Raw genomic sequence first — 23,556 nt, 5'->3', positions numbered from 1 at the left:
TTTTAAAAAATATATAATAAATTTAAATTCTATATTAATATTTCTGTTAATATTAAATAAATATAATTATATTAATATTAAATAAAATAAAAATACTCTCACCTCGTCCCTCTTCCCTCTCCCTCTCGCCCCAATCGTAACACCCCCACCACCGTCCCCATCCGCCTCCCTCCCCAGACAACCTATGTATCCTTCAAATACCTATTCTATGCATCTCTTCCTTGATTCAAGAAATAATTGACACTAATTGCCTAATTCTCAAATTGACCCCAACACACCTAAAAGCAATTCCAAGAATTTGAAAAGGAAAAAAAATGTCTTTGATCCCAAGTTTCTTTGGCAATCGACGAAGCAACATCTTCTATCCATTCGTCATCGACATATGGGACCCCTTTAAGAATTTGGAATCACTTTTCCGAGAAAATTCAGCTTTGGTCAACACTTGCATCGACTGGAAAGAGACATCGGGTGCCCATGTGTTCAAAGCCGATCTTCCTGGACTTGAGAAAGAGGAAATCGAAGATGAAAGGGTGCGTCAAATAAGCGGCGAAAGAATGTGGAGAAGAAAGAGAAAAACGAGATGTGGAATTGCGTGGAGCGGAGCAGTGGCAAGTTCTCGAGGTGGTTCAAGTTGCCTGAGAATGTGAAAACGGATCTAATTAAAGCTTCCATGGAAAATAAGGTTCTCATTGTTACTATTCCGAAGATGGAAGTAAAGAAGCCTGATGTCAAAACCATTCAGGTTTCTGGTTAAGATTTCTGAGAAAAAAAAACTTTGGTTTAGTGATGTTTGAATAGAGTCTGTTACCATTACAGAACAATGTTGGTCAAATGATGTAAAATTGTAATCGAACTTTTAACAATGAAAACATGAGTTTCTTCTTCTTCTTTAATTCTTAGTTTGAGCATTCTTCCTACGCCTCCACAACTATAGTGCAGCAATGAAAATGGAAACGACGAATAAAGAATCTGTTTTACTTTAATTTTTTAAATTATGATTAAATTGATATAATATATAAAATTTGTGGACTAAATTTGAATTATACCAATTTTAATAGGAATGATTAAAATAACTAAACCATATAATACGAGTATTTAAATCATAAATTTTTTAATTTTAAATGCTTAAAATAAATTTTTTTATACATAAGTGACTTTATGTAATTTATCCTGATTATAATAAAATTTTAAATGATAAACAACTTTAAGCATCATACATTAAATTATAATTAAAATTTAAAATTAAAATTTCAACAAAAATCACAAAATAATTTAATTGCATGCAACAATCAAATATAATAACATTGTTTTAAAAATATTACAAAAATATATTTTAAATATAAAATATTTTTTTAATTATTTAAATTTAAATATATTTTTTCCTTAAAATTTATGCATGTAATTCCGTAAAATTTACGCATGTAATAATATATTCAAAATATATTATATTTCAAATAATTTATATAAATAATAAATTCATGACTCGCACGGATAAAAAATTAATTAAATAACCTAAATTTATTATCCAATCTAAAAAATAAAATAAAACATTAAAACCTCAAAAATCATATACAATTTTATATAATTGTTCTACTACTTCACTTTTTAATATTTAACAGATGCTCTTTATCATCATTTGTTGGTCCTTGACTGAGGCTGTTATGATTCGAATTTGAATTTGCATAATTAATATTGTCAAGATTTACTTCTTTCATGGAGTTTACGAAGTATGAATCATGTCGATTTCACTTATAGTTAAAGTTATGAAATATACAACATGCTAGTGGGTCCAACTATTTTTTTTATACTATACTAAAGTGATGTTACTATGGGAAATATTTTTTTTAGAACAAAAAATATATTCTCAATCACATTTCAAAGTCTTGAATGACTCAAATTAAAGAGTTCGTGAACTATCTATGATGCTTGTGTGTAGCACAATTATCTCAAATAGTATCATGTCCACAACATAGTGCAATAAAACTTTTTCTATTTACAAAATTAGCATCAACCTTATAATATGTGAGTTCACAGTCTAAATAATATGTAACTTTAATTATTAAAATTTATATAAATTTAATTTGAAGAAAAACTTAAGTTATATCCCTTTTTATAAGTAAATTAAATAAAAATAACATAAATTTTATAATATATAAACTTTATAAAAGATATATTATAAATTATCCAAAACTTTCATAATATTTTTTTAAATAATATAAATTTTTGCCATAATTTCAAAAGATTATTTTTTATAGTTATAAATAAGTTATAAAAATAACTATAACATTTTTTTTATGATTGAGTATATACTTTTATAATATATAGCATGTACACGTAAATAAATTATGTTCATACTCTATTATAATTTTTTATAAATGAATATATTTTTATATTTTTATAATATATAAAATATTTTTATAATAAAATTTTTATCATAATTTTAGAATATTTTTAGGATTTAAATAATTTATCAAATATATGCCCACATAAGCTGTTACTCGATGAATTCGAAAAGATTTGGCTTCTATTTAAATATTTTAAAAGATTTGTTTCTTGTTTAAGTAAGACCTAAAATATTAGACCTAAGTAATGTTTTCAGCCATCTCCCTATCATATATTCCATTTGGGCCTTAATTTTTAGAAATTAATTTTCTTTTAATCATATGGTGTACTGTGTTAAAAGTTAAAGTATATTTTATTCATTTAATAAAAAAAGATAAATTAATTATATATATAAGATTAAAAAGTAAACTAATTATTTTCATTAGGATTTTCATTAACTTCTAACCTACAAGGATATTAATGGTACTTTCACCTATCTGTTATATTATTATTTTAATTTCGTTTATTTAAAAATTGAAAATTGATATATGCAAGAAAAGAAATTAAAAAAATTGTACGTTTACTTATAAATCATAATTTTAATCAGAAAATCTATTTTTTAATAATTTATTATTATATTTGTGGGTAAAATACAAAATTTTTTAACCTCAAAAAGTGCTTAATCGAAAAAAATAAAATAAGAAAAAAAAAGGGAAGGCCTAAGCAAATTATGATCCTTAGTTTTTTTGACTGAGCAATCAAAAGGAAGGCCTAATGCGCTAATTACTTGCCAAATGCACCTTCTCTTTCGCGCCATTTTCGCGCTCTTTTCATTTCTCTTTTGCTCTCTCGTCTTCTTTGATTCTCTCTTTCTCATTTCGATTTTATTTATCGTTCTTACTTTGAAATCGATACATTCAACGGGAAACTTAAGAATTTGAACCGCACTGATCCATTTGAGGTAACTTCATCAGTTACTTTCTCCATTACAGGTATGTTAGAATTATTCAAATCAATGACCGGTAAACTATGATCTCTGCATGTATCTCAATTATTTATGTTTTCAATTAGGTTGGATCGATCATTTCTTGTTTTCTCATATTCCCGATTGTTAGTCTCAATGGTAATTGATCGATTCGTCAATGTAAGGATGAGATCATTTTTTTAACCATACAATTGGGAGAAACTTATAGTTTTAAATGTTTACGTGCTTCATGAGATGGATCTGCGGCTTGTTATATCTAACTATTTGATTCAAATTTGAATTGCTTGCTTTTTCTTCTGTGCGAATTTGAGTCAGTTGCCAGCGGGGAAGTTGCGCTTAATTTTTAGTCAGTGTGCAAAAAAATTATGTTACAGGGTTCTGTTTGGTTTAGTTCACAGAGAATATTAGCAAATTTAGAGGAGCTTCATAATTCTTCTTCTTCTTTTTGTACTACAAGACTAGTTTCACGTGGTTGATAGTTTTGCATCTTTAAGAGTGTTAAGAATTGATAGGAATGACACTTCTCGTTCTGATTTATTTATTTCGCAGGAAAATTAGTTGTAAATAATATAAATGAGTATCTGCTAGGCCTTTAAAGTAGAAAAAAAATGGAAGAAGAGGAAGAAAAGAACTTTGGAGAAACTAATGTACTCTCAGATAGGGTAGGAGGATCTCATCAGGGGAACGTTAATTTTACAACTGGCGAGGAAGCTGTATTAAGAAATGATAATGCAGTGTCACAGGGGTTTTGTTCTGCATCTATGATTGGGAATAAGGACAAATCTGAGCATGTATCTCTAGAAAATCAGGCTAAGACTGCTGGGGAGTCTCATGGTGGTCAGGTGGATACGAATCCATCCGAAGATTTAGACCGTGACAGAGGCTCATCAGGTGGGTTTGAGGAGCATGATTCTTTCCCAATGATTGGAACATGGCATGACCGTTCTAATTCAAGTCCTGGACCAGCAAGACATGCAGATTATGATATTAGGCAGTCAAGCTCGGCAACTTGTCTTGATTCTGTCTTTTATGCAGATTCTGGATATTCACCCCATGCTTCACCAAGAGAGGCAAAGCCAAAAGCTGCTATGCCAAACGTGTCTCCCGAGCTATTGCATTTGGTGGATTCTGCCATTATGGGCAACCCTGAAAGCTTGAACAAGCTGAAGAATATTGTAGCTGGGGTTGAGGCTTTTGGAAGTGAGGAAGACATGGAAAGCATTCCTTTCTTGGTTGTCGATTCACTTATTGCCACAATGGGCGGAGTTGAAAGTTTTGAAGAGGACGAGGATAACAATCCTCCTAGTGTGATGCTAAACTCTCGGGCTGCAATAGTGGCAGGTGAGCTAATTCCTTGGCTTCCTTGGGAAGGAGATAGTGACATTGCCATATCTTCCAGGACACGGATGGTTAGAGGCCTGCTTGTTATATTGCGGGCTTGCACAAGAAACAGGGCAATGTGCTCTATGGCTGGTTTATTACAAGTGCTTTTGAGGTCAGCTGAGAATATTTTTGCTCAGGGTGTTGGCTCACTAGAGCATATAAAATGGGATGGGACTCCCTTATGTTATTGCATCCAACATTTGGCGGGGCATTCAGTTAGTGTTATTGATTTGCGTAGATGGTTTCAGGTCATTACAAGAACACTGACTACCATTTGGGCACCTCGCTTAATGATTGCATTAGAGAAGGCAGTGAGTGGGAGAGAGTCGAGGGGGCCAGCACGCACCTTTGAATTTGATGGTGAAAGCTCTGGTTTGCTTGGTCCTGGGGAAAGTCGTTGGCCATTTACCAATGGGTTTTCCTTTGCAACGTGGATCTACATTGAATCCTTTGCAGATACATTAAACACAGCAACTGCTGCAGCTGCAATTGCTGCTGCAGCTGCAGCCAAGTCAGGAAAATCATCGGCTATGTCTGCTGCTGCCACTGCAAGTGCCCTTGCTGGTCAAGGCACAGCACACATGCCTTGTTTATTTAGCTTCTTATCTGCTGATAATAAGGGAATAGAGGCATATTTTCATGCACAATTTTTAGTGGTTGAAAGTGGTAGCGCAAAAGGAAAGAAAACATCTTTACATTTTACTCATGCATTCAAACCTCAATGTTGGTATTTTATTGGATTGGAATATGTATGCAGGCAGGGAATTATTGGGAAAGCAGACAGTGAATTGAGATTATATATTGATGGATCTTTGTATGAAAGCCATCCTTTTGAATTTCCTCGCATTTCCAAGCCACTAGCTTTCAGTTGCGTTGGAACAAGCCCTCCTCCTGCAATGGGCGGCTTACAGCGCCGTCGCCGTCAATGCCCTTTATTTGCTGAAATAGGCCCAGTATATATCTTTAAGGAACCAATTGGGCCTGAAAGAATGGCACGAATAGCTTCTAGGGGAGGGGATATGCTGCCTTCTTTTGGTAATGGTGCAGGACTTCCTTGGCTAGCCACAAATGATCGTGTTCAAAGAATGGCATGGGAAAGTTGTTTATTAGATGCAGAAATTGGAGATTGTCTTCACCTACTCTACCACCCCTGTCTTCTTACTGGGCGGTTCTGTCGAGATGCTTCTCCTTCTGGCTCAGCAGGTGAATAGATTCATCTTTAATTTTAGTTCCTTTTTAGTGCATGAATGTCCATGAACGTTAAGTTCTTTTCTTAGGTACTTGTTTCTTATCTTATGATATTTTTTCTCTTTCCATGTTCCTGAATTAGAACAGTTTATAAGATTGCTGAAATAAGAGGGAGAGAGTTGTTATATTAATCTCATTTTCTTTTCCCTTTATTCGTGCTGTTTTAAAGTAGTACAAGCATGCAGAATGGTTCTGTTTTTATGAGTATGTTTCTTTTCCTACGTTTTTCCCACTCTCAGTGCATGCATGGATGTTGGAGGAAGTGTTGGTGATGGCATGTCAGTTTACTTGACTGTGAATGTAAATTCTTCTGCTGTGATGGGTTTACCCGTTTCATTTATGTGACATTGTCTTTTTCTGGTTTGTGAAGTGTTATCCTACATCTGTTAAATATTAGGTCTCCTATGGTCTTATATTAAAGTTGAGCCCCTCCACCTATTACCAATTGGTTTCATGTTGGATGCTTAATATTTTATCAAAGTCTTGTTTTTGTATTGTTGTTCTTCCTACCAAATCCCATGCGAGGTTGTCCACATGTATGCATTGCGTGTTACATGTGAGGGGGAGTACTAAGTGGTGTTATCCCACATCTCTTAAATATTAGGCTTCTTTTATGCTTATATCAAATTTGAATGGTTAACATCTTTACATTAACTTCCAGACATTGCAGCATTGCACTCCCTATTTCCTAGATGAGTGGAGAATAGAGTTCATTTTTTTTTTGTTTATATTAGTGAAATCAACCATAGTATTTTTTTTCCCCTTCATATTTGACTTTTTTGTTATGTTTAAACTTGAAATTTCTTGGCCCTCTTTCTTTTCTATTGTATCTAAGTAATTTTCAGTTCTTGCTTAAATTACCTATCTATGGTGACTTAGGAATTCTGCGTAGACCTGCTGAGGTTCTTGGACAAGTCCATGTTGCAACACGAATGAGACCTGTGGAGGCTCTTTGGGCTTTAGCCTATGGAGGTCCCATGTCCTTACTTCCTCTGGCTGTCAGCAAAATGTGTCAAGATAGCTTGGAACCAGAACAGGGTAGTCTTCCATTGTCTTTGGCTACAGCAGCTCTAGCTGCTCCAATATTTAGAATTATTTCTATTGCCCTCCACCACCCAGGGAACAATGAAGAGATACGTCGCACAAGGGGACTTGAGATTCTTTCAAGAATCTTAGACTATCTTTTACAAACTTTGTCTTCTCTTGGGGATGGAAAGCATGATGGTGTGGGAGATGAGGAGCTTGTTGCAGCTGTGGTTTCTCTATGTCAATCTCAGAAGCATAATTACGTACTTAAAGTGCAGCTTTTCAGTACACTGCTTTTGGATCTTAAAATTTGGAGTTTGTGCAGCTATGGGCTCCAAAAGAAACTTCTATCATCGCTTGCAGATATGGTCTTCACACAGTCAACAGTGATGCGAGATGCCAATGCTATGCAGATGCTCCTTGATGGCTGCAGAAGGTGCTACTGGACAATTTCTGAAAAGGACTCCTTGGATACTTTCTCCTTACTTGATGCTACACAGAGAGTAGGTGAAGTGAATGCTTTGGTTGATGAACTCTTAGTTGTCATTGAACTTTTAATAGGAGCAGCACCACCTTCATTGGCTGCAGATGATGTGCGTTGTTTACTAGGATTCATGGTTGATTGCCCACAACCTAATCAGGTGAGTTCATAATGGTTCTTATTTCCTTTTCACTATTTCCTTCAAAGATGAGAAGTTCACTTTTTCTAGATAAAAGTTGAACAGATGTTGGTTTAACAATGTTTGTCATATTGAAGCATGACTATCTTTGTGATGTTTTGTTATCTTTTTAATTAAATAAACTTTGGAAAGAAACTTAATTTCTTAAGAAGTAAACATTCTGATGATGATATGCTTAAAATTGTTTTTGCTTCTTCTCTGAAGTTTATTTTGGGTCTCCAGAACATTTATCCTATTTGACTTTCTTTTGCTGGATCAGCATATGATCACATGCAACTAGACCATACGGCTATATGCATGCTTCTTATTTCTGGCTGATATTGGAGGACATTTCTCTCATTGTTTTGCTAGAAATGACTCAGTTGTATTCCATTCAGGTTGCCAGGGTGCTCCATTTAATCTACAGGCTAGTGGTACAACCAAATGCTACCAGAGCTCAAACATTTGCAAGTTCTTTGATGGGTTCTGGTGGGATAGAAACACTACTTGTCCTCCTGCAACGAGAAGTTAAAGCTGGCGATCACAACATTCCTGAAACTAGCACTAAGGAGGATGAAAGCTTGTCTGTTCAAAGATCTGAACCGGAAGGAAGCCAGGATGAAGGGTCTATGAAGGAGAGGGATCAAATTTCACAGAAAGATTTTGAATCTCTATTCCTTGATGGTGGTAGTAGCCTTGTGGCAGCTTCTCCTAGTGTGAAAATGGAAAGGATGTCATCTGTTTCTGAAATTGCTTTTATGAAGAATTTGGGTGGAATAAGTATTTCAATTAGTGCCGACAATGCAAGGAATAATGTTTACAATGTTGACAAAAATGATGGAATTGTCGTTGAGGTCATTGGACTGTTAGCAGCTTTAGTAGCACATGGGCATCTGAAATTTGGTTTACGCGAGTCTTCCGAAATGACAAGCAGCCTTTTTGGTGTTGCATTGAGTGATTCAGGTGGCAGTATGTTTGATGATAAAGTTTCTCTCCTGTTTTATGCTTTGCAGACGGCTTTTCAGGCTGCTCCTAACAGGCTTATGACAAGCAATGCTTACACTGCTTTATTGGGGGCCTCAGTATGATAACAATCTTTTGCTTTAATATTATCTTGACCTTGATGATCAATGATATTCTGCTTATATTTTCTTTCAGTTTTGTGCATTGGAAAACTTATTGGTCTACCATTGCATCAACTTTCTAAAACTTTCTTTTAATTCTTTTCTTTTCTTTTTTAAAGTATAACCAGGATGTGGTATTTTTTCAGCCTGCTGAAGTAAAAATATCATCTATGCTTTGGAACTATGCTAGCTTCTTATGGCATCTTGTACTTGCATATAGCACTGAATGCCGAAGTCATTATTATTTTTTCTCAGATCAATGCTTCTTCCACAGAGGATAGATTGAGCTTTTATGATTCTGGCCATCGTTTTGAACACTTACAACTTTTGGTGGTTTTGTTGCGTTCGCTGCCATATGCATCTAGATCTTTCCAAAGCCGGGCACTACAGGTATTCTTGTCTGAATTTATCAGTTGCAGATTTCGTTCTAATGTTTACGATTAGTAATACAAAATAAGCTTTAAACTAATATATGCTTATCAGAACATAACACAGTTTTCAACCATCACCAATTTATTTTTGTGCCTAGCTTTTTCCTGTCCTGAATTCAACTGCAGTTATATACCATTGCGTTTTGCTTTCATGCTCTTAACTATCCTTATTACGACTTTTTCTGATTTTGTATTATAGTTTCTGAGTTATTTATTTCTGTTCAGGATCTTCTGTTTTTGGCTTGCAGTCATCCAGAAAATAGAAGTAGTCTAACAAAAATGGAGGAATGGCCTGAGTGGATAATAGAGGTCCTTATCTATAACTATGAGGTAACTCTTTCCATCTTCAATTTTTCTTTATGTTTGTGCTTCTTCCCCTTGTCGTCTTTGATGTTCCACTGCATATAAATCTGTTAGATGGTGTTGTTTAGTGTTAAAAGTATCTAAGCTTAAAACCAATTGGCTATAGATGGAGGGGTCCAGTTTAATATAAGACCACAGAAACTCTGTACTTAATAGATATGAATAGCTCCACTTAAAACTCCCTCGACAATGTCAGCAGGGCTCTCAACCTCACTTGGGGTTGGGGTTAGGTAGGAAGAACAACATAACAGAACTTTGCTCCAATACTATGTTAAAGCATCCAACCTAGAGCCAGTTGGCTTAAGCGGAGGGTCCTAACGTTAATATAACACCACATGAATCCTGATACTTAGTTGATGTGAGATAACATCACTTGACCTTTAGGATTGACATTTTAGAGGACTTGGAGTAGTATTGACCTTTTTGGGCAACTATGAATATGCATATGCTCCTTGTGTTAAGCATTACACATTGTTACTTGATTTTGCAGATGGATGAAAGAAAACAGTCTAATTCAGTAAGCTTTGGAGACATAGAGGATCTCATACACAATTTCCTGATTATTATTTTGGAGCATTCAATGCGCCAAAAGGATGGATGGCAGGTTTTTCTTTCTCCATCTTTTCCACTTTACTGTATCTTTCAGTATATATTTGTCCCCCTTAATTCAAGCATGTCAGTTCCATTTATATTTTCTGGTTATTGCTTCCAATTTACAGGATATTGAAGCTACAATTCATTGTGCAGAATGGCTCTCTATTGTGGGTGGATCAAGCACTGGGGACGAGAGAATTAGGTATTAACTCTATTGCGTCCTGTTCCATAATTTTATTGCTGTAATTGTCTCCAACAGTACACTGGTGCCTTTTGTGATTTGTTGAACCTTAGTTCCTTTCCCTTGGACTGCTTTGTAAAATGAGCACTTCTGTCGGAACATCACAACATGCACTTGTCAAAGGAGAATTCTACACTTTGTATTTACACAGATATAAAGATCTCACTTGCCAACTTGTAGAATCACCGAGTCATTGAATTCTGTAATTCTGCCTTCCTTGAGGTAACAAAATCATTGGCTGGCTTTGATATGAAGTGTCAAAGTATAGAAACTTAATTTGCTTCTTTTTCTTATTGCTTAAAATTCTGATACATCATGCACTGCACTAAACACTTAGTGTATCCAATATATTCAATATGCTTTGCATAGGATATTAAATAGCCACAAGGCTACAGTGATTTATTTAACATTGTCTCTCATTGTTTTCTTATGTGTTCTTCATGAATCCTATTAAATGTGTTACGTTTGGCAGCAGTTGCTATTATTGGTGAAAGCTTATCTGTAATATATTTTTTGGATGAACAAGAAAGCATTAATTTATTTTGATTTCCTTTGTGGTTGTTTTCTGAAGGCGTGAAGAATATTTGCCAATATTCAAGAGAAGGCTCTTGATTGGGTTGCTGGACTTCGCTGCTAGAGAGCTGCAGGCTCAGGTAAGATGGTCATTAACAATTGCAGTTTAATGCAATAATTATGGCTTCTTTTTTCTTGAATTTTGTTATTTTACTGTTCTCACCACTAGCTGCTTTCTCTTATTTCTGCTGCTGTTTATATTTTCAATGATTAGTATTAAGTCTCACCACTAGAGGAAAAAGTTGCGATAGTTCTTCATTAAGCTTTTCTTCCATGGCAGACTCAAGTTATTGCTGCAGCTGCTGCTGGGGTTGCAGCAGAAGGTTTGTCCCCAATGGAAGCCAAGGCACAAGCAGAGAATGCTGCGCAACTTTCTATTTTTTTGGTAGAGAATGCAATTGTCATTTTAATGCTTGTTGAAGATCATTTACGGTTACAAAGTAAACTTTCTTGTGCATCACGCAAAGCTGAGGGTATTGTATCTCCGCTTTCTCTCGTATCTCCCCTATATAATTACTCAAATTCCATTGCATCAACTGGTAGAGAATCAATTGGTAGAGAATCATCAGAAGGTTCGGATGATCGTAGATCTGGAAATTCTGGTGGACTTCCTCTTGATGTACGTGCATTGCCCCCTTAAAGATAATTGTCTATGCATACATGGAATTTTCATGGTTTAGAGATTTATTTAAACTTCTTCATCTTCCACGATAGCCTTATCAGCCATAATGTCTTCCTGGATTTCCTGACTTATAGCATGGACATGTGACAGTTCTTAGGCCTGATTGTTATTATTAACTTTTTATGAACATTGCTTTGACTTCCTTTATGCTATGCCTTGTTCTAATATTTTTTATTTCCTGCTTTCATGTTCTTTTTCCAAACAAGGTCCTTGCTTCAATGGCTGATGCAAACGGGCAGATTTCTGCAAAGGCGATGGAACGGCTTACTGCTGCTGCTGCAGCTGAGCCATATGACTCTGTCTCCTCAGCTTTTGTGTCATATGGAAGTTGTGCTATGGATATAGCTGAGGGTTGGAAATACAGGAGCCGCTTATGGTATGGGGTTGGCTTTCCTAGAACTGGCGAGTTTGGTGCTGGTGGCAGTGGCTGGGAGTTGTGGAGTGCTGCTTTACAAAAGGATCCTAAGGGGAATTGGATTGAACTTCCTCTAGTGAAGAAGTCTGTAAGCATGCTCCAAGCTTTATTGTTAGATGATTCTGGACTTGGTGGCGGTCTTGGTATAGGTGGTGGATCAGGTACTGGGATGGGAGGAATGGCAGCACCTTACCAGTTACTGGACAGTGACCAACCATTTTTATGCATGCTTCGCATGGTGCTTCTTTCAATGAGGGAAGATGATAATGGAGCAGACAAGATGGTCACAAGGAATGTGGGCATAGAAGATGGAGTGCCAGAAGCATTGTATCACCAAGGAGAGAACATCATGTCCTTAGACAACAGTGATGGAATCGCAGCAAGAAATCCAGAGTCAGCATTGTTGTGGAGGTAAGGTAGTGGAGGATTCTCCTAATCAACAACCACATGATGCATAAGTGTACATATCTATCCACTAAAGTGCCTGCTCTGTCTCTCTCCTGTACCGTGTAGTCTAATTGGTCTTGTTTCCACCTCACTTCCATTACTCATATACAAGGAGATTTTAGAACTTATTAATTTAATTATTTGCAGTGTGCTTTCTCCTATTCTGAACATGCCAGTTTCTGATTCCAAGAGACAGAGAGTTTTGGTAGCATCCTGTGTTCTCTATTCTGAGGTTAGTTCTACGTGAATTGCTTGGTATGAAATAGCAGCAAATTATTTACTTCCTTAGTTTTTGTGCTTTACTCTTCAACTTTTTGTGGCACAGCAATATGTTGTCTTCTTCTTTTCTTTGTTCTCATCTATTAACATATTCATTCTGTTATGATATTGCAAAGGAATGTTTAATGTTTACTTTTATTTCTTCCTCATCACTATGATTATCTAGGTTCTTGATTGATATTCTGAATTAACCTAAACATGACATATGCTGCAGGTATGGCATGCTGTTGGGAGGGACAGAAAGCTGCTTCGTAAACAGTATCTTGAAGCCATTGTACCACCTTTTATTGCTGTTTTGAGGAGATGGAGACCACTTTTGGCAGGAATCCATGAACTTGCTACTGCTGATGGTTTGAATCCTCTAGCTGTTGGTAATCCTGTGTTGGCTACTGATGCTCCACCGTTAGAGGTTACTACATATTATTCTTAGCTCCTTTCATAAAATAATCTTGCTCATAAGTGTTAATTTGTCTTTCCTAGTGCCAACAGTACTATGTGCACACATGCATGCTTCTCTGTTTTGCATGACTCTCAGCAAGGAGCCGGAATTTATTTTCTAGGAATTTTTTTTTCAGAGTTGGTTGTTATCCTCACGCTACATTGTTTTCCTTCTTTCAATGTTTTTCTCATTGGTGCTTTGCTTGAGAATTTTCAATTTTTACCCCACCCCACTTTTTTTTCCAGACAGCTCTTGCAATGATCTCTCCAGATTGGGCTGCTGCATTTGCATCGCCACCAGCTGCAATGGCATTGGCAATGATTGCTGCTGGGGCTAGCGGAGCAGAAACTCCAGCTTCTCCAGCAACCACACAGTTTAAACGTGAATCCTCAATGCTTGAGCGCAAAACAACTAAGCTGCATACTTTTTCAAGCTTTCATAAACCTCCCACAGCGCCTAACAAATCATCATCCTTTCCAAAAGACAAGGCTGCTGCAAAAGCTGCTGCCTTGGCAGCTGCACGTGATCTTGAACGCAACTCAAAGATTGGTTCTGGAAGAGGTCTCTGTGCCATTGCAATGGCTACTTCTGCACAGAGGAGGAATGCTAGTGATATGGAACGTGTGAGAAGATGGAATGAATCTGAAGCCATGGGAGTTGCTTGGATGGAATGTCTGCAACCAGTTGATACAAAATCTGTCTATGGGAAAGATTTTAATGCTTTATCCTATAAATTTATTGCAGTCCTTGTTGCAAGTTTTGCTTTAGCAAGAAATATTCAGCGGTCAGAGGTTTGATTACTGCTAGCTATCATGATTGTTGTTGCTTTTTTAGGCTGCAATAAAAGTTAGTAACTGGATTAATCTACTTTTTTCTCTCCAGATTGATAGGCGTACACAAGTTGATCTAGTTGCACGACACCAGTTATTCACTGGGATTCGAGCATGGCGTAAACTTGTTCTTTGCTTGATAGAGATGAAATGTCTCTTTGGCCCAGCAGGGGACCAACCTAGTCAGGCACGCGTAAGTTTAGACTTCTCTTTTCTCCTTCTGAAAAGAAAAAGTATATGTTTCCAGATAGCTGATTTTTTTTTCCTCTTCCCTTCTCTAACATTTTTCTTTCCTTTTTATGGTATGTGTAGACTTTATGTATGCTAAGGTTTATGGAGAGTTCTTCAAGAATGAGACCATATTTGAGAAGGAATTACACAGGGACTGCTCATTTTGGCGGTGCTGCTAATTTTGAAGATCAAAGTGATCTGAAAAACAATCAGCAAGATGTCATAAGCTCATCTACTGCTCCTATTCTGGCAGCAGAAGCAATCTCAACAAATTTATTGAATGAAGATGATGAACAGCCAGAACTTGATAATGAAGACAATAGAGGCTATGAAAATAACCAAGGTGGAAAAGATCAGCCAAGGCTTTATGGAATATCTGGGCAACCCTTGCACAAAATGGTAGAATCTACCCATTCTCAATTTTCCAATGAGCAAGACTTGGTCCAAAGTTTATCAGCAGTTGCTCCTGGATACAATTCTAGTGAACTTGGTGAGAGAATTGTGTTTGAACTTTCTTCATCCATGGTTAGACTGCTGAAGATTATACGAGGAACATTTCAAGTAAGATTTTTATATTGTGTTTAAAATCTTTGCAGATTATATTCAGTGATATAGTTGTTTTACACTGCTTTACAGTGGGCTTAGTATTTCTTTGATTGTGATGTTCTTAAACTCGGTACCATCAAATTCTCAAACCTAGATGATTGCTTAAACTATGATAAATTTCTGATGCATGGATTCCCAAAGGCTTCTGATAGGATTCTCTTTAATTAAGGCAATATGTTCTGCATATAAACTCATAATAGGACCAAGACTGTTGGCTGATGAACCAGTCAATTTTCTGAAATTTTCAGAGAACAGTGCCTCTTTTTGATATTAGCGAATTGTGGATTTTGACAGAAGTGCATGAACTTAAAGGGAACATCATTCTTAAATGCCTTTAAATGAGGACTGCATTTTATCTGGTGCTTAGGATTAGATCCGTTAACAGAAGGAATCTACTTGAGTCACAACAGCCAATTCTAAAATATGATGAAGTATGCAGCTAAGTTGTCAACTTACTGTATAAGATTGATAACTTGTATGAGAACAGAAAAGTAATGAAGAGATCTACAAGAATAGAAGTCCCGCTTCCTCTGTAATGTTTCTGGGCTAATTGAGATAGCCCTCGTATAAGTCACCAATCTAATTCATTTTTCATCTCATAACTCATAACTTAGGTACACCTTTACAGCTCAACTTATGGGGACTTTTAAACTTAGTAGCCATTAACATTTGTCACACTTGCAGAGCCAGATGTCTGACCACTGAGGATGCTATCATACATCTTTATACAATCCTTATTTCACCTGCTTTCCCATAATCCTCAGTCATAGGTGTCTGTGGATGCTAGTTTTCCTATAGATTTAGGATAAAAGATAAATTCTTTTTATTTGTGTTCTAGAACAAGAATGGAAACTACTGTTGCAAATCTAGTGCGACTTGTTTCTCATACTTTCAGTACTTGTTATATCAAACCAGAAGAAATGGTCATCAAGAATATGAACTATTCTCCTTTTTTCAGGTAACCACAAAGAAAATAAATTTTATAGTTGATTATACGGAAAACAACACAACAATGGATGGTTTGGAAGGCAACTCTGAAATGAGAAATGACCAAAAAGACCATAGTTGGTTGATTACTTCTCTTCATCAAATGTATAGCCGAAGGTGAAGTTATAGTGAAACATATTAGTTTTATTGTCATTTTTGTTCAAGCTAGCCTTAGAAAATTTGAGCATCACTATTGTATTTACTAGCTTTGAGCTTCAAGTTTTGTCATTTGATATTCTCAGTAGTTGTATTATACTCATCTTGCTTATCATTATCAGACAATATATGTCTAGTTATTATCAACCATCCTTGATTTCATATTAAATTCATGCTGTTAAATATTGAAACAAGATGCTTGCCTAAAACAAGGAATGAGAAAAAGATGCTGCTGCCATTTTATTGTTGTATGAAATTACTTTTATTTCAGCATCTCATCTATCTCTTAACAACCAAAAGTTTTCTAAAAATTTCTCAATATTCTGAAAATGTCAATGTGAATGTCTGCACACTATACTGCAAGAGTTGGATATGACCAGCAGATGAGGATTTCTTTTATTATTATTGTTGTTGTTGTTATTGTTGTAAAATCCAGTAATGAATTTAAGGTCTTCTCTCTTTGTGCTTATTGTTTATATTAATATTACAAGGAGCGTAAAGAGATATTTATTCCTCACAGTTATCCATCACATAATAATATTTTTCATAGCTGCATTAAAGAATTTTAACTTTTCATCATCGAATTTTGCTTTAGCTTTAACGTCTTCTTTGTGCCTCATTTGCTGGTTTGTTTTTGCCATAGATATCTCTTAAGACGAAGTGCCTTGGAGCTGTTCATGGTTGACCGTTCTAACTTCTTCTTTGATTTTGGGGTATGTTCCTATTGGATGCACCTTCAAAGTTTATTTGTTTGTGATTAAAAGAAGTACGCTTTTGATGGTTGTTTACTCCCTGTATGTTCCTCTTATTTGCATTGGCTTTGGCTTTTCTCCCCTCTTCTTCTTTTCTTTCTTAAAAAAAAAAAAAATGGATCCAGAGTTCCGAGGCCCGAAGAAACGCCTACCAAGCTATTGTTCAAGCACAACCTCCTCATTTGAACAACATTTATCTTGCAACTCAGGTTGTATTTTGGTTGATTTTTATTTTTATTTTATATTCTTTTATTTTAATTGAAAGAGGTCTAGCACGAATGCAGATAGATAATATCATCTGTATTTAAAGGAAATGAGTGGAAAGTTCACTGGTATTTTACTTCTATAAATTTGGGTTCATTACAACTTAGCTAAAGGTGTGTGTATTAGCTGCTGTTTACAAGGATTCATTTTTTATTTACCTTCCTGAACCTGAACTTATATTGTTTTCTGATGTAGAGACCAGAACAACTTCTGAAAAGAACTCAGTTAATGGAGCGCTGGGCGAGGTGGGAGGTATGAATTACAGTACATATATAAATAATTCACATGCAATAAATAAGCATCATAATTACAGGCAGAATTGTAACCCTTCTGCAGATCAGCAATTTTGAATATTTAATGCAGCTAAACACATTGGCTGGGCGTAGTTACAATGACATAACTCAAGTAAGACTGTTTCTGAGTGCATTTTGATGGATAATCACACGTTCTTTGGGCGTACTTACAATGCCCTTTTCTTTCTTACTTACAGTATCCAGTATTCCCATGGATCCTTTCTGACTACAGTTCAAAGAGTTTGAATCTTGCTGATCCATCTACTTACAGAGATCTTTCAAAGGTAGTTTGCTTTAATCTTGCTGGCACATACTTTCTATCGGCACTATCCTTTTCCATTACAAAGTCATGTGTGTTTGCAGCCTGTTGGGGCACTGAATCCAGATCGTCTGAAGAAATTCCAAGAGAGATATGTTAACTTCAATGATCCGGTTATCCCCAAGTTCCACTATGACTCACACTATTCAAGTGCCGGAACTGTAGGTTTTCTAACATATTTAACATTTCTAGTTGTACTTTTATGATGGTTATAAGAAAATTCCTTGAAATAGGGACAATGTCAGATATATCCCTGCTATTCATGAAGGGTTTGATTTCCTTAGTTTGTTTCCTCATAGGACTTGGGACATTTGCATACATGTGCGTGCAATTGTTACCTGTGGAGTAGTTGGCTTTAAAAATTAAATTATACTACCTACTGTATGATACTCTTATTCATCCCTACAGATGGTGCTTCACATGATAGACTAATCCCCTTTATAGGGCAAACATGTAGCTGCTGTGCACCTGAAATCTGTAGTATATGCACTTTAACATATTGGTCTAAATCTAATACCATGAGATTTACAGATGCATTCTGCATCAGCCAGTTCACTAGGTTGCACGCTTCATTTATTTAGTTTTAAGGATTATTTACATCTATCCTCTGAATTATGTGCAAACATTCATTTGAAAACAATGTGATTGCAAGAAGTCTTCCTTGCCTCTAATTTCTTTTTTCTATTTTTTGATTGAAGACTTTCATTGTATTCAATCCAATTTTCTATTTCTATGCAAAGTAGTTGATTTTGTTAATTTTGCTATCAATTTGAGCAGGTTCTTTATCTAACTTCTTTGTTATATGTGGTGCTTTCTTGCAGGTTTTGTACTATCTTGTTAGAATAGAGCCATTTACTACTCTTTCAATTCAGCTGCAAGGTAGAAATTTTAATCATTCAGACCGGATATTTTCAGATGTTGCTGCTACTTGGAATAGAGTTCTTGAGGACATGAGTGATGTGAAGGAATTGGTATGTGTTTTATGTTTTGTCTTTGGTGTGAAGGAATTGGTATGTGTTTTATGTTTTGTCTTTAGTGTGAAGGAATTGGTATGTGTATTATGTTTTGTCCGGTTAAAATATGAAGCACGTGTGTACCCTGTGATTGTTGCTTGTCTTATCTTGCCGATCAATTTTGGACACATTTGTACTTCAGTAGAGTATCAATATTTCCTTCATTTGCTTTTTATTTTATATTATTTATGTTAGGTTCCTGAATTGTTTTACCTTCCTGAGATGTTAACCAATGAATATTCAATCAACTTCGGAACAACACAAGTAGGAAGAAATCTTGGTATGTACCTAAGTTTCCTCTTTTCATTGTCTGAAGAGAACCAAAAGCCATTTGCACTGAGTCTGATTCTTTTCTTTTCTTTTTTCAACATGCAGATTCTGTTAAACTCCCACCATGGGCTCAAACCCCAGTTGATTTCATTCATAAACATCGAATGGCTCTTGAGAGTGAGCATGTCTCTGCACATTTGAATGAATGGATTGACCTCATATTTGGGTACATTTTTGTATTACTTTCACTAATAATAATTGTAATATTCATTTTTGTAATAATAATTGTTCACAGAGATTCTTGTTTTAAGAAAACCTTATGTTTACAAGAATTTACATGAGTGAATTTGAATGTTTAGGTATAAGCAACTAGGCAGAGAAGCGATATTGTCCAATAACATGTTCTTATACATTACATATGAAGGGACAGTTGATATTAATAAGATCTCTGATCCAGTAAGTTTGATTTGTTATCTTTTCTTCTAATGTCTGCTCTATTTGGGAAACCTTCTTTATTGTCTTACACAAGTATTACATATAAAAGGTACAACAGTGTGCTACACGAAACAAGATCGCTTATTTTGGACAAACTCCTTCCCAACTCCTTATTGTTCCTCACATGAAGAAGATGCCACTTTCAGAGGTTCTTCATTTGCAGGTAGCAATTAGCAATTCCATCTGCAGTTCAGTAGTGATCTAATAATGTCCTTTCACTAATGGCAAACTTTTTTTTTTCGAAAATGAATATGTTAGATCTACTTCTGATTAACATTTAATGCCAGACAATCTTTCGGAACCCAAGAGCAGTCAAACCATATGCTGTCCCTCGTCCTGAACGCTGCAATTTGCCTGCATCTGCTATTCATGCATGTTCAGATGCTCTCATAATTGTTGGCACAAATGCACCAGCAGCTCATATTGCACAGCACAAGTGGCAGCCAAACACTCCTGATGATCAGGGAACACCATTTATGTTTGAACATGGAAAGGCAATCGCAAGCTCAGCTGGTGGTGCACTTATAAGAATGTTAAAAATGCCAGCTGGTTCAGGTTCTGATGAGGAGCAGTTTCCCCAGGCACTAGCATATGCTTCGTCTGGGATCAGGAGTTCATCTATTGTTTCCATTACATGTGATAAAGAAATTGTTACAGGTAGCCTCTTGATTCATAATTTGTCTAATAAATTTCTTTCAGCTTATGAACCCTAAATCAGAAAAGAAAAAGTAATATTTCTTTCAGATGCTTGCTGGGATTTTGTTAGAACATCTCATTAGAATCCTTCCTTTGGTCCTTGTAGTAATAAGTTGGAAAAGGATGCTTCTTACATGTACCATTGTCTGAACTCTGAAGAATACTTTATAAGCATGAATTGAACTTTTCTTTTAAAGACTTTTTCTGGTCAACCAAATGAACTATGATTGTATTTTAAAATGAGCTTATAGTTGTCTCTTAACAAATCTTGGTCCCTTTGTAAAAGAAAAAGGGTGGATGGCTAGCATATCTAAAACTATCCCAAGTTCTCATTAACATTCTATAATAAGATAATCTTTCAATTTCATAGCAGTGAAATGCTGCATGAAAACTATGTTTTATGATGATGATAACAGTTTTTGGAGTCTAATCTTCTGATCTTTTACAACCAGCTTCTACTGTTCAATGTTTAAATATTTAGAGTGAAACATTGGTTAAAAAATATATCAATAACTTGTGAATTGTCCCTTTACTTTTCAATTTTGATTGGCTGTTCAACCACTATTTATAGAACATTTGTAGCAGTAAGAGACTTAATTTTGAACTACATGTTCAGTGTTATTGATAATGGTTATGCACATTTCTTGTGTTATTTAGTATCTCCTTATATATAATTTCTGGAATTTAACTAGGTGGACATGCGGATAACAGTATCAAGTTACTCTCATCTGATGGAGCAAAAACACTAGAAACGGCTTTTGGACACTGTGCTCCTGTCACTTGCCTTGCTCTATCACCAGATAACAACTATCTCGTGACCGGTTCCCGGGACACTACCGTATTACTTTGGAGGATACATAGGGCATTAACATCCAGCTCAAGTAGCACATCAGAAGCAACTGCTGACCCTGGCACACCAACCTCAACTACTGGTACTTTAGCTAACACCTTGGCAGAAAAAAGCAGGAAGCATAGGATAGAAGGTCCCATACATGTTCTTCGGGGTCACCGCAACGAAGTTATTTGTTGTTGTGTCAATTCAGATCTAGGTATTGTTGTTTCATGTGGTCATTCATCAGATGTTCTCTTACATTCTATAAGGAAGGGTTGCTTGATGAGACGGTTTGCTGGTGTGGTAGCTGACACTGTCTGCCTTTCTTCTGCGGGAATCATTTTAACCTGGAACCAATCGCAACATGTTCTCAGAACATTCACTCTCAATGGGATTCCAGTGGCAACAGCAAAAGTTCCTTCCTTTGGTGGTCTCAGTTGCATGGAAATTTCTGTGGATGGCAACAGTGCTTTGATTGGAATGAACTCATCTTCCAATGGAGTGTTCAATAACAACCAAAACTTCAGCTTTAAGAATCCCGGGGTTGATTATTCAAATCTCGAGTCAGAAGAGATTGAAGAATTGGATATTCCATCACCTTCAGTTTGCTTCTTGGATCTGCATGCTCTGAAGGTACAAGAAAACTTTTAAACCAAGATGCTATTATTACCCACCGTATATGGTGAATGCAGCCATGCTTGTGGATTCAGTTTGCATTAATTTTGTTCTAAGGTACCTTGGGGAGACTAAACCTCTCTTCCTCCATCTCGGAATGGGGTGTTCCAGAGATTAAACTCCTTTGAATGCATGTTACGCATAAGGAGAACGAACCATATTGGCAAATAGTGTCACCTGGCTAAAATCTTTGATTTACAGGTGCTCCATGTGTTGAAACTGGGAAAAGGGCAGGATATTGCAGCTCTTGCTTTGGACAAGGATAACACAAATCTTCTAGTCTCAACCGCAGATAAGCAGTTGATCATTTTCACCAATCCAACAGTAAGTTAGCCTGATCTTCCAATCTCCCTAATTTGAATTTATGGCTTAAATATAGAAAGAACCCTGATCTTGAACTAAGTAACCATCTAACCATCATTGTTTTAATACAAAATCAATTAAATCCTCAAGCATCTATTTTTCACCCAATTGAACCCTTGATTGGACTAAAATTGTCAGATTGAAGGCTCAATTGGATGAAAATAGATTTGAAGGGTTCAAATGCATGAAAATAGATGTTGAAGGCTCAATTTATTGTGAATGACAAAGGCTTGGATGATTATTTAACTTTAGTTCAAGAGGTCCCTTTTTTTTCCTTTTAATACTTGAATTTAAGTTAATTAGAAGTATTTAAATTTATGTGGCCTAAATATAACTAAAACGAAAAAATAACCATCTAAGCTTTATTGTTTTATTACAATCAATTAAATCTTTAAAATCAATTTTTTTATTGGACAAAATTGGTTAATCGCATAATCAATTTCCATCCAGTTGAGGACTCAATTGAGTAAGGATGAATGTTTTGAGGGTTGAAATGATAGGGGTTTGGATGATTAATTCTTTTCATTGAATTTAATTTTAGTTAGAAGTATATGGATTTTATGGCTTAAATATAAAAGAGCCCCTAAACCAAAACCAAATAATCATCTAAGCTTTCATTATTTTATTGTAATCAATTTAGTCTTCAAGCATCTAATTGTCTAATCAATTTCCGTCGAATCAAGGTTCAATCGGATGAAATTAAATACTTGAAGGTTTGAGAGTTCTATTTACTATAATAAAATGATTCAAGCTGATTATTTAACTTCAATTTGGTAATTTTTTTTTAAATCAAACCCAATTTTGAGCTCAATCTAATTATAATATTTTAAATATTTGTAGTTGAGTAAGAAAATGGCAGAGAAGAAACCCAAGGTTGGTAGGGAAGGTGAAGCAGCCAGCCCTCGTCTAAAATCATAGTCTTCAATTCAGCCTTTTTTGAGTTTTGATTGGTAATGATAATATACAAGATGCAACCATTGATCTCACCATGGTCCATATTATTTTGCAAAATCAAATCAATAAACACGACTTTAAAAAGGCCTATCCAAGTGCTGCTGCTGCTTCTGTGTACATATATTTTATGCATTGTATATTTTCACTAGTGAAAACAAACTCCCTAACAAAAGGGCTTTTTTTAGGCTGATTCCTTTTGCTTATTTTGATTTGATTTGATTAGTGGTAAGCATTTTTACCATTCGTGAAAATGATGAGCTGAGATCTTCATTTTTTTGTTCATCAATTCTTTTTTCTTTTATTCTTTGAGGACGCATTTTTTGTTTTGTATCTAATTGTGACCAATTAGATTGAGAAGGCTTCATGGATTTTAATTGAGATCATAGATGTCATTTATCACATTTAGTGCAATTGTGGAGGTGATGGATGTTATCACTATTACTTGTAATGAATATCAATCGAAAAAAGAATTAAAATTATGAAGTAATGATCATTACACTAAGAATTAAGATTAAAAGGTACCATTATAAATAGAATAATTAATTTCAAACAAGCAAAGATTATCACATTTGGACAAATGAATTTAGAGGAGGAAAATGTATAAATCTA

General features: G+C 35.5%; 1 protein-coding gene, 1 long non-coding RNA gene and 1 pseudogene across 2 annotated transcripts; 2 read left to right on the top strand and 1 right to left on the bottom strand.

The window, feature by feature from the left end:
- Positions 1-18: 18 nt before the first annotated feature.
- Positions 19-891, top strand: LOC107930482 (18.2 kDa class I heat shock protein-like; annotated as a pseudogene).
- A 2,189-nt stretch (positions 892-3,080) lies between these two features.
- Positions 3,081-23,188, top strand: LOC107930460 (BEACH domain-containing protein C2). Its single transcript, XM_016862134.2, has 32 exons — positions 3,081-3,314; positions 3,857-5,893; positions 6,818-7,605; positions 8,022-8,705; positions 9,003-9,137; positions 9,404-9,508; positions 10,032-10,145; positions 10,261-10,337; positions 10,948-11,029; positions 11,230-11,568; positions 11,838-12,457; positions 12,641-12,725; positions 12,987-13,181; positions 13,457-14,002; positions 14,094-14,234; positions 14,354-14,833; positions 15,837-15,982; positions 16,665-16,734; positions 16,899-16,982; positions 17,233-17,289; positions 17,374-17,442; positions 17,528-17,614; positions 17,694-17,810; positions 18,471-18,620; positions 18,858-18,942; positions 19,038-19,158; positions 19,292-19,388; positions 19,477-19,590; positions 19,715-20,084; positions 20,816-21,588; positions 21,832-21,954; positions 22,834-23,188. Exons 2-32 carry the CDS (start codon positions 3,916-3,918, stop codon positions 22,909-22,911), a joined length of 8,910 nt encoding a protein of 2,969 aa, XP_016717623.2. The 5' UTR covers positions 3,081-3,314; positions 3,857-3,915; the 3' UTR covers positions 22,912-23,188.
- LOC121204892 (uncharacterized) lies at positions 20,721-21,867 on the bottom strand. Its single transcript, XR_005900041.1, has 2 exons — positions 21,692-21,867; positions 20,721-21,582 (listed from the first exon to the last, which is right to left on the bottom strand). It is a non-coding gene; the product is annotated as an uncharacterized lncRNA (long non-coding RNA).
- Positions 23,189-23,556: the final 368 nt, after the last annotated feature.

The sequence above is a fragment of the Gossypium hirsutum genome, chromosome A08 (assembly GCF_007990345.1).
Source record: "Gossypium hirsutum isolate 1008001.06 chromosome A08, Gossypium_hirsutum_v2.1, whole genome shotgun sequence".
Classification (NCBI taxonomy): Eukaryota; Viridiplantae; Streptophyta; class Magnoliopsida; order Malvales; family Malvaceae; genus Gossypium; species Gossypium hirsutum.
This window is presented reverse-complemented; position numbering and strand designations above follow the sequence as displayed.

What these genes read in the sequence shown, in the direction of transcription:
- LOC107930460 (XM_016862134.2), top strand. Translation starts at nt 3,916, where the DNA reads ATGGAAGAAGAGGAAGAAAAGAACTTTGGAGAAACTAATGTACTCTCA. An exon ending in TTATACGAGGAACATTTCAA is followed by an intron (nt 14,834 to 15,836) that starts GTAAGATTTTTA and finishes TCCTTTTTTCAG; the next exon opens with GTAACCACAAAGAAAATAAA. An exon ending in TGATAAAGAAATTGTTACAG is followed by an intron (nt 20,085 to 20,815) that starts GTAGCCTCTTGA and finishes GAATTTAACTAG; the next exon opens with GTGGACATGCGGATAACAGT.